General features: G+C 25.1%; 1 protein-coding gene across 3 annotated transcripts in view; it reads left to right on the forward strand.

Annotated features, from left to right (window-relative positions):
* Positions 1 to 12,271, forward strand: part of LOC100212937 (rho-associated protein kinase 2) — a 108,811-nt gene that overhangs the window by 11,237 nt on the left and 85,303 nt on the right. For 2 of the 3 annotated variants that reach the window (XM_065814509.1, XM_065814510.1), the window contains exons 4-7: positions 936 to 995; positions 4,943 to 5,020; positions 9,525 to 9,582; positions 9,700 to 9,817. In XM_065814509.1, coding sequence (XP_065670581.1) covers positions 936 to 995; positions 4,943 to 5,020; positions 9,525 to 9,582; positions 9,700 to 9,817 — 314 coding nt within the window. Of the gene's footprint in view, positions 1 to 935; positions 996 to 4,942; positions 5,021 to 9,524; positions 9,583 to 9,605; positions 9,632 to 9,699; positions 9,818 to 12,271 lie in introns of those variants that run through there. The other variant, XM_065814511.1, reaches the window with a different exon arrangement.

Here is a 12,271-nt window from a genome sequence, read left to right on the forward strand (position 1 = left end):
TACTCAATTTAAAAAAAGTTTCACTAGCATTTATATCCCAGTCAAGTTTTTGAAAGCTAATACATTTAACCAATTCCTTAAAAGACTTACTATAACTTAAAAGACTTACTATAAACTGCTTCATCTGGTATAGAAGGAAAGACTGATCTCTTTAGGGATATAGAAGAAGCAGATCCTCGTGCTTTGGGAATAAGCAAACATGAAGAAGGACATTGCAATGAAAAGCTTTTAACTGGAAGATTTAATATAGGTAGTGAACCAGGCTTGAGAGTAGTTTTAATTGGATTGACAATTAACATGTTAGCCTCGTAATGCTTTTTACAAATAAACAATATATTTGGGTCTTTAGGCTTTCGTCAATTACTATATCTTTAGTTATAATGTGTATAAGTTTTTTTCTCCATTCTTTGTTGAAATCATCATCGGTGGATGGTATCTGAAAAAGTGAAACACCTTTATTTCTTTGAGAAGTACCACAACCGAAAATGGAACAATTAGCACCAGGCATTTACAAATACCAAGGATAAATCAACAACCTTTTTGTAAATATTATTCTTAAACAAGTCTTTGTTTATAAAAACACTAGTTAGTAGACTGGGTTCTAAAAAAAGCGCTAACAATAAGATAAACAAAAGCGCTCTTCAACTGGCCAGACTATGTATTTTATGACTATGAAAATACTAATCCCTAGACTCTTATGAAAATTTTTTTATTATTCATTGGAAGATATTAAGTTTATTTATAATAAAATTTAAGTTGTTGAAAATTTTTTAAATTTGTTAATTGTTAACTTAATGTTAATTTTGTATAACTAATGTTATGTTAGATTAGGACTAATATTATTGACTCAGAAATTTAAAAAAGTTTAAAAGCGTTAATTATTAGAGCCAGACATATTGAACATATATAGACATATTGAATTTTTTGAATTTTAGATGCGTCATAAAGATACCAAACAGCTATATGCAATGAAACTTCTCAGTAAATTTGAAATGGTAAATATTTCATTTTTTTTTAAAAATTTCCTTTTATATTAAATAGCCATTACAGTTCCACAACTGGTTTGGCTTAGCATGGTTTGTGAATTTCAACATATTGAATGTTTTTTGACAAAAAAAACTTTTTAGGTGTTTCTATGCTTATAATATTTTAATCTGAGAAGTTTTGGCAATTATATTCTTTATATTTAATAAAATTGCGTCAATGTTTTATTGGTGCATGCAACATTTTTTTTACCAAGTAATTTTAAGATTGGAACTTCCAAAAAACTTCAAAAGGAAAGCTAGTAACTCTGGCTCTCAATTTTGAAAAAAAAAGAAAGAAAAATGATAATAATAAAAAGATTAAAAGCATTAACTTCGAATTTGGATAGTTCCATGTAAAAGGAGGACAGTCATTTAACCATCCCCTCAGTTTTTCTTAAAGTTATAACTAGTAGTACCTATCAATAAAACATGATAAATGAAAAATTTAAACTCCCTTCTCTATAGTGTTTAAAAGTTATGACATTTTAAAGTTTAAGCTTAATCGCCCTGTTTTGCCTTGAATACTTATCATTGCAGTAAAAAAGTTTTCTAAAATTTCTAAAATATCCTTACTTTTTCTGTGCTGTTTAACCAAATCAGGGTATGCTATGAGGCTTTTATTCTTGCATAACAACTTTGAGGGGAGACTTCAAGTACACACAAAGTACTGTTGAAAAATGATCTTGTTAATTCTATCATAAATGCTTTCTCTATATTATCTTCAATAAATTTTATATGTTCAATAAATTTTATCTACATTAAACTTTATCTCCATTTCTGATTCTTTGCTTGATTCAAGTTTATGTCTGTTTTGTGGACAAAACTTTTCATCTGATATTACCAATTTGTTTTTACTGCAAAGAGATTTAGCTGTATCCAAGTTGATTGAAGAATGACTGCCTGTAAAAAATGATTTTTTATTATTTACGAAAATATTACAAGTTCATCTGAAGTTGAACATTGCTTGGTATTTTATTTCTCCACGCAGAAGCCTTGTTCGTCCAGGTTCGTGTTTTGGAGTTACAGAGTTAAAAGAGGGTTGTAAGAAGATGAAGGAAGCAAATTCAAAAGGACTGGAAGAAAAAAACTAGACAATTAAGAATTTTTGGAGCACTTAGGAACAGTCGCAGTAAAAGGATAAGACTTAATTAAATGATGAGTAACACGAGAGTGAATTTTAGTTGATGGCACAAAAGATCCTAGCTCCTTAGAGCATTGCCCATTATAGTGTTTATAGAAAAGAGAAAGAGAAACAACATTATGACGATGTGATAATGGTTGAAGGTTCGCTGCTGTTCACTATCAAAGGCTTTAGAAATGTCGAGAGCAATAGCCTTCGCCTCTCCACATCTATCTAATGCACAATAAAACCTATCAGTTATTACCCCTAAAAAATCAGCTTTAGAACGAAAAGATTGAAATCCATATTGATGATCAGAAAGTAAATTATTAGATTCAAGATGAGAGATCAAGCGTTTCTTAATTAAAGATTCAAAAAACTTGCTTATGATAGCAAGAAGACTAATGGGATGGTAGTTAGACGAGTCAGATCGTCCTTCAGAGTTTTTGAAAATAAGGATAACAGATTCCGCTTTCCAGCAGGCTGGAAAATAAGACTTGGATAAGCACTTATTAAATAGTTTTGAAAGTATAGTTGACAGCTCTGGAGAATACTTCTGCAAGACTATAACAGGTATGTTGTCCGAACCTAAAGCTGTAGAAGAGTCTAGGCAGGAAATCACTTTAGATACAGAAGCTGGTATGATTAAGGTCAGGCAATGGATTAACCTGTTTGTCAGCTATATCAGGTAGAACGCAACTAATCGAATCAAGAGATGATATTGATGAGAACTTAGCAAACAATTTAGCTTTGTCTTTAGGTGAGGTGACAAAATCTAAACTATACAAGAGAGGCGAAATAACGGATTTGCCCTTGTTATAGATACTGTTAAAGAATCTTTAACAGTATCTATAACAAGAGCTTAATTTTTGAGATAAAATATGAGATTTTGTGACCTTAGAATAGAGGGCTTTGGGGTTAGACAAAACATTTTTACAATGGTTTCTTGCAGTAGTAAACAGGCATTTTCTAGAGAATTGTTTTGCTGATAGATATGAAAGTAATGGTTACGATTGGAAATTGCAGCAGCTCAATGAGAGGAAAACCATGGTTAGGTAAGGCTTGACTTAAAATCATTGAGAGTAAATAAAGGATTCCATGCATGTGAATGTGGAGAAACCTAAGGGTTAATTTTGAATAATTGTGAAATTGAATTGCAAAATTGTGTTAATTTAATTGAAAAATTATATATATTACAACTAATGTCACAAAGTTATATTTATACATTACAACTGATGTCACAAAACTATATTTATACATTACAGCTGATATTAAAAATAATATATTTATACATTACAGCTGATATAAAAAAAAATTATGTTTATGGATTACAACTTTTAGTCTTGTGTTCTTTTAAACCAGAAAAGAAACAAAAAATACTAATTTTCCCTCTTCTGTAAACATCACCAAACATTTACATTGACAATCCACTTTAAAGGTTTCTCTAGCTGGTTTTTGTTTTAAACTATAGGATGTGTGTGCTTCTCATAAGAAAAAAATTATAATAATAATAAATAATATTATGTAGGCCATTATATTTTAAAGAAAGAAAGCAATCTTGACAATAATCTAAATAATAAGCAGTGAATATAAAGCCTATAATTAACTAACTGTGGTCTATAATGTTTTTAAAATCAAACACACTAAATAAAATCAATATATACATTTAAAGTCTCATTCACAATATGCTAAATTATAAGTCAGTATTAATATGCAACTATTTTTATTCCTACAATAACTTATAAAAATGAACACAATATTTTTACCTTTAACTTCAGCTGCTTTAATAACATTTTTTTTCCATTTATCTGGTGTTACTTATATTTTTTTAGCTTTAGTCGTAGACTTATAGCACCAGAATGTTAGACAAAAATACTTTTAGCACCAAAATGTTAGATTCAAGTACTTTTAGCACTAAAAATAAGACAACTTTTAAAGACTTTTTTATTCAATTGTATTTACACAGTATATAGATAAAAATGTGACTTAGCCACATTTCGAAGTACTGTTTCGAAGTAGACCCTTTAATTGAGCTTTGCAGCTTATTTTTAATTTTTTTTATAAATTAAATATTTTTAAAAGCAATTGATTCAATTTTTCCATCTTTGATGCATTTATTGTTGTACAATGGTAACTAATTGAGGTAATCTAAAGGGTTTCTTATAAAGGTTAAGTTTTTCATATAGTTAAGTTAGATTTTAGTTTCTTACTTTGATTTTGAAATTTATCTTTTAGCACCACTTTTGATTTTTAATCTTTTGACACTACTTTTGTTTTTTTAAAATTTTTTACGTTTTTGAGCTATTCTAACAGTCAATTTTGAACTGATTATGTAAGTATGCTCATCTTTTTTAAATCTACAACTGCTATTTCTATTATTTTTTAGCAATTATTTTTGCTTGTTTTTACTAAAATTGTGCCAGCTGTCATGATGATTTAATGGTTTACTTAAATCATGATTTACTAATTAAAATTATATTTCAATTTTTGAAATATCATTTTAATTTAATGCAAAAATTTAATGCAGCCTATAGCACCATAGACCTCACTAAATATCTTTTTTGAAAAGTACCTGTAATTTTTTTCATTTTTAATAAATAATAATTTTAAATGTCAGGAGTAAATGTTGAAATTTTCAAATTTTGGCTTGAGGTCTTCAACCATCTTTAAAGTCTGGTGCTAAACCTTTTTTTAAGATACCTCTGGTGTAGACAACCAAACAGTTAACTTACTAATTTATTTAGATAATAGAACACCTAGTTGTCATTTACACAAAGTAATTCATAATTTTGTTTAGATTAAAAAGTCTGAAGTTGCTTTTTTTTGGGAAGAGCGAGACATTATGGCACATGCAAATTCTGAATGGATTATGGCGGTTAGATATTTACATTTTTTGTTCTTTCTGTTTATTGATCCTTGTTTATTGATCCTCAAAAATGTTTATTGATTCTCAAAAAAACTTTTCAACAAATATTTCTGTTTTTTTTTTATTTTAATTTTTATTAATATTTAATTATTATACTATCAACTTTTTTTTTAAAAACATACACCAATTATTAAAAAATTTAATATTATTTTTTATTTTTATTTTTTTGTCTTTTTACCTATACTTTAAATATGATAGATAGAAAATGCAATGATAAAAAAATTTTATTATTGCATTTTCTTATTGTTTTTTAATTGCAGTTTCTAGAGTGTAACCATTAAAAGTTGCATTATTTTTTAAATTGACTTGGAAATGAATAGAATGTACACCCAATCATATTCTTTTTCATAAAAGTTCATCATTTATATCAGAAAGGTTACATCAGGCATCTTATAAAGCTTTTTAAGTACTCTTTTTTAAAATTATTTTGTGCTTTATTTTTTAGAATACCGTAGAAATGGTTAATTACTGAAATGTTTCACTAAAAATTGAATAAATTGCTTGTTAAAGTTTCTATTTTTGTCTATAATTAAAATACCCAGATTTAGTTATGGGCATATATATATATATATATATATATATATATATATATATATATATATATATATATATATATACATATATATATATATATATACATATATATATATATATATATACATATATATATATATATATGCATATATATATATATATATATATATATACATATATATATATATATATATATATATATATATATATATATATATATATATATATATATATATATATATATATATATATATATATACATATATATATATATATATATCAGTGGTGACCACTGTAAATTTGACTCTGAAAAAAAGAATACAAAAAAGCGAAATAGAACTAGAAATGTAATTTGGTTCAACCCCCCAAATAGCAAAAATGTTTCCACTAACATAGGAAAACTGTTTTTAAAATTGGTTGATATGCATTTCCGCCCTCTAATAAATTACAAAAAAATTTTAATCAAAATACAGTTTAAGTTAGCTACAGTTGCACAAAAAATATGGAAAGAATTATAAAAGGTCACAATAATGCTTTGTTAAACAAAAAAGAAATCCTAAATTAAAAAACTACAGAAAAATGTAATTGTAAGCAAAAAAACAATTGTCCTATGAGTGGAAGTTGTTTATCAAAAAATGTGGTATATAAATGTGTTGTTTTTTCTAAGAATGTACCTAATAAGCAATATATTTGCATAACATAGGGTGAATGGAAAAATATATATGGGAATTAAAAAATAAAAATATTAATGATTTTATACTGAATTGGTCCATCCTTAAAACAGCACCTGCATATAACAATATTTCCAAAAAAATGCATACTATGCTTACAAAAAAAATTTAAATAATCAAACATGCAAACCAAGAATGTTTATTAAACAAAAAATCGGAATTGATTTCTAAATGCAGGCACGAAAATAAGTTTCTCCAAAAAACTATAAAAATAAGTGAGCTCAAGTAATAGTTACATTAAATCCCCCTTTTAAAAAGTTATTTTTTTAAAAAAAGCTTAAGTTATCATTTCTAAAGAATTCTTTTTATAATAGTGTCAGCAAATTCCACAAATGTATGAAAATTTACAGTAGTTAAGACATTTGTGACTTCCTGTAATTTAATTTTTCCCCTTAATATGTTCTATATGATAAAATAATAATATTAATATGTTCAATCCCCTTAATATGTTCCGTCCCCTTAATATGTTCTATATGATAAAAAATTTTATAAATAAAAAATACATTTTTTTCAAATGGATATTAATTTTTTTCAAATGGATATTAATTTTTTTCAAATGGATATTAAATTAAGTGAAATTATATGTATTTTTTATTTATAAAAAATTTTATAAATAAAAAATACATATAATTTCACTTAATTTAATATCCATTTTATAATATTTCGAATTTGTTAAATGTTCAAGGGTTTTAAGAGACCCCTTAAAACCCTTAATTAAGTGAAATTATATGAAAATTTCAAAAATTATAATTATGTTATAGCAAACTTATTGAATAAAAATTATTGTAAAAAAAAATTGATAAAAATGCACTTTTTTCATTTTAAGTTAATAAACTTAATTTTTTATGTTGTTAAATCTATCAAAAAATGTGCTGTATAAACCAATGTAAACTTAAACTAAAATTAAAAATAAACAAACCATAAACTAAAAAGAGAAATAAAAACTAAAAAATAATTACAAAACTAAACTAAAAAAAGAAATCTTATAATGATAAAATAAATAAAAGTTGAGCCAGAAAAAGTAAAAGCATAAAATTTTATATTAATTTAAAAGTGTTTCACTTCATGGAGTTTAAAAAATATTCTTTCAAAGTTATTTAATCCAAGCTTAAAAATTGAAAACTTTGATATTTTCCAATGTCTATTTAGCAAATGAAGGATTTGAGTCTTCCTTGAATCAACATCGCATAAAAAGTTGTGGCCTCATTAATATTTAATCATCCTAAGCATTACACTAACAGTAATTTTGAAAAAATTTCTCTAACTTTATTCTATTAATTGAGGCTTCTAAGTTGAAAAAATATTTTAATTTTATGCTTTTACTTTTATTGGTTTATCTTTTAATTGTTTTATTATTCATTTAGATTTTGTTTCTCATTTCAGTTTATGGTTTGTTTATTGTTAATTTTTTTTTCAGTTTAGTTTTATATATATATATATATATATATATATATATATATATATATATATATATATATATATATATATATATATATATATATATATTTTAAATATATATATATATATTTTATTATATATATATATATATATTTTATTATATATATATATATATTTTATTATATATATATATATTATTAAAATATATTATATATATATATATAATATATTTTAAACCTTTTTGCTTCTATAATTTTCATCCAGTTACTGCATATTTTAGTTTTATTCAACCTAAAAGTCCATCATCATTTTTTTAATTCTTACTGGTTTATAAAAAAGGACAAGAAATGCTTCATTCTTATGTCTCATGCGGTAGTGGTGTTGTGGTAAAGTGCTCGCTTCATAAGCGAGAGGTTCCGAGTTCGATCCCCACTACGTCCCTGGTAGTACCACGCTCAACTTGTTTCTCCTCGCAGCGGCCTTGTTCGTCGAGGTTCGTGTTTCAGAGTTATAGAGTTGAGAGAGGGTTATAACCACTATTAAGTAGCCTCCTCATCTGTAGTGGCCTTCTTGGCCTTGAAGAGGTGAATAACAAAAAAAAAAGTCAACTTTATGTCACTTTGCATACTTTTGTCAAATTTATCACTTTTGTATGAGCAGAGTCACTTACAATTTTTTTATGGAGAAGGGGGGTGATAAAATTGAAAAATCAGTGCCCAAATAGAATAAAAGTGTTAATACCTTAATAAAAATTTCTCATTAAAATGTTGATACCTTAATGAAAATTTCTCACGACTAAAATAAAACTATGATATGTAAAAAAACTGACAATATGGCACTTGCCCTGCTACCTTTATGTGCATCCATGCATACTGGTACATTCATAAAGCTCTGTGTTAATTAAATTAATAACAATTTGTATACCACAATATCTCTAAAATAAACTTTCTAAAATAAACTTTTCATAATACTCATCAATATACTATAATACATCTGTTAATATACTTATTGTGTTGAGACCCATATTTAAACTTATTCAAATAAAAGCATAAAATTAATATGTAATTGAAATAAACTTGATTGATAATAACTTGAATAATAATAAAAATATAATAATTGGGTTAATTCTCATTCAAATATATTATAATATTTTTAATAATATAGTTATATTGGGTTTGTTCTCATTTTTGTTTAACAAAAAAAAAATTCTAAATAATTACAGTACAAAGTTTTATAAAAATTTTAAGTTCATCCATAATTAACCATTTCAACATTCATCCGTAATTATCCATTTCAATGGTATCTTAAAAAATTATTTTTCATAGTTTAAAAAAAAAATGTTTTCATAATAGATTTGCAATACAAATTAAAATCATATCAAATTCTTGCATGGGTCAGATCTTATCAACTTACCTAATCATTTGCTTTTGCAATCAAGTTAAAATAACTCTGATTCAATTTCTGATCAATTATCTGGTTCAATTATTTCTCAATTATTTGTAACTCTGATTAAGTATGTTTGGACAGAAAAATTGTAAGGTCTATATTTCGTTTAATAGAGCTCTGATTCTTGCAAAATTTGCAAACAAGTTAACTCTGATTCTTTTAACCATCGTCTAATTAGTTTTTAAACTATTATTAACAAGGTTTTTATGTCTTATAATAACTTGATCTCATTCTAATCAGAGTGCTTTATTTAAAATTTTATTCTTGTAATGAGAAGTAACATCTTATGGTAAAAACAGTAAATGTAACACAGTTTTAAAGTATAATTTTAATTTCTATTTTAGATTCATTATGCTTTTCAAGATGATAAATATTTATACATGGCTATGGATTATATGCCAGGTTAGTTGACTTTTGTTTTGTTTATACATGGCTATGGATTATATGCCAGGTTAGTTGACTTTTTCTTTGTTTGATGGAGGAAAAAAGAATTTAAACATTTTACTTTTTTTTATATAGGTGGTGATTTTGTTAGTCTCTTGTCTAATTATGATATTCCTGAAGATTGGGCTGCATTTTACATAGCAGAGTTAGTGTTAGCTATCGATGCTCTTCATAAGTATGGCTACGTTCACAGGTATTAATAGTGATATGCTTATTATTTTTAAAATATAATTTTTATAATCTTTTAAAATTTATATTATATTATTACATAATCTATAACTTTTTTGCTGTCATTCATTTGTCAATCATTCTTGATTGACTTGTCTTTCATTCTGTATCTTTCTTTTTAAATGCATCCTTTTACTGTATCTTTCCCTTCATGCTCTAAAAATTTTTATCCATCTAGTTTTTTTTCCTCACACATCAATGCTTTGGAAATCTCTCTCATTTTCATGTTTTCCTGATTCATACAACCTAAAACTTTTCAAGTTTTCTGTCAACTGTTTCCTTGCTCTTGAACAATATTCTTTGTGTCCTAGTAACTCCTATATATATACATATATATATATATAGTTCTATAGTTTGTTGGCTTTAGGAAGAGCGGAAGGAAAAAAGTGATTCTTACGCCAACACATACGTCACTTTTAATTACTTTTGACTTTCGTCCAACATTTCCGTGTTGGACGAAAGTAAAAACCATTAATTTAATTACAAATTAATCGTTTTTTAAAAAAACCACAAAAACGCAAATTTAATTGACCAGAATGTTTTAAAAACATTGTGAATGTTTTTAACAATATAAACAATGTTTTTATTTTATTTTTTTTTAATAAAATGTTTTTATTTTTATTTTTTTTAATAAAATGTTTTTATTTTTATTTTTTTTACTGAAAATCATGCGCGGAGTGTTGCTACATCGACTATCTTATAGCCTGACTCGCAAGGGAGTGCTGCTACATCGACTGACAAATAGCCTGACTCGCAAGGGAGTGCTGCTACATCGACTGACAAATAGCCTGACTCGCAAGGGAGTGCTGCTACATCGACTGACAAATAGCCTGACCCGCAAGGGAGTGCTGCTACATCGACTGAGGGTTTGGTTAGGGCAGGCAGTCTATCATTATTAAAAAAAAAAAATTCCGGTCTTGCATTTTAATTTTTACTTTTTGTCAACAAAATATCGAAAAAACTTTCGGACAACATCTAAGGGTTGTATATATATATATATATATATATATATATATATGTATATATATATTTAAATATAAAAATATATATATATATATATATATATATATATATATATATATATATACATATATATATATACATATATATATATACATATATATATATATATACATATATATATATATATATATACATATATATATACATATATATATATACATATATATATATATATATACATATATATATATATATACATATATATATATATATACATATATATATATATATACATATATATATATATACATATATATATATAAATAAATATATATATATTTATACATATATATATATATATATATATATATATATATATATATATATATATATATATATATATATATATATATATATATATATATACATATATATATATATATATATATATATATATATATATATATATATATATATATATATAAATATATATATATATATATATATATATATATATATATATATATATATATATATATATATATATATATATATCTATATCTATCTGTGTGTGTGCAGCATGTTTGTTTGTCTGAGACAGCGAGGTTGTTTGTCTAAAACAGCAAGGTTGTTTGTCTGAGACAGCGAGGTTGTTTGTCAAGTATTTTGAAGTTAAAAAGTTGAGAGTGTAAACTTATAAAAGGATTTAAAAAAATAAAAATAATGTATCTTGGGGAGGTGAATGCAGTAAAAAATAACAACAACGAAAGCAAACAAAAAAAACTTAAATAATTTTATAAATAATCAAAAAAAAAATTTTTCTCTTACTGTTTATCTTTCCTGGTTTTATACCAACTAAATTTGAAAAATAGAAAAATAAACTATTCTTCAATTAACTGTTTAAAATTCACTGATTGAGTATAAAATAATCTATGCAATACAAATTGCATGGGTCTGATTTTATTAACTTACCCAGTCATTTGCTTTTGATTCTTTTAACCATTGTCTAATTAGTTTTTAAACTAATCTTTAAGTTTCATAGTAACATGATCTCATTCAACTGCTGATTTGTTAACAATATTAATTTGATAAATAACAAAGCAGTTTTATTGTGCATTAGAAACAGTGACAAGGTAAAGTGATTTTCACATTATAGGCTATGGACAAGGTCTGGTGGTCCTCTCCTTAAACTCTCTTAATGTATCATTAATTTATTTATTTTAATTGCTGAATCTTCCAATTGTAGCATCAAGATCATACTTGATGGACAACATTCTTCTTTGTCTGCAATAACCTCAGCAGTACTACAAGTTTGTATTCTTGGTTTTATATTGATTCTATATATTACAACTAATGCATCTTTATTGCTGATGATGTAACTATACACTCCATTTTTGATGATAAGTCATGATTACTCTTATATTGTTTAGAACAGGCTATTGATTTTGAATATGAT

This window comes from Hydra vulgaris, chromosome 12 (genome assembly GCF_038396675.1).
Source record: "Hydra vulgaris chromosome 12, alternate assembly HydraT2T_AEP".
Taxonomy (NCBI): Eukaryota; Metazoa; Cnidaria; class Hydrozoa; order Anthoathecata; family Hydridae; genus Hydra; species Hydra vulgaris.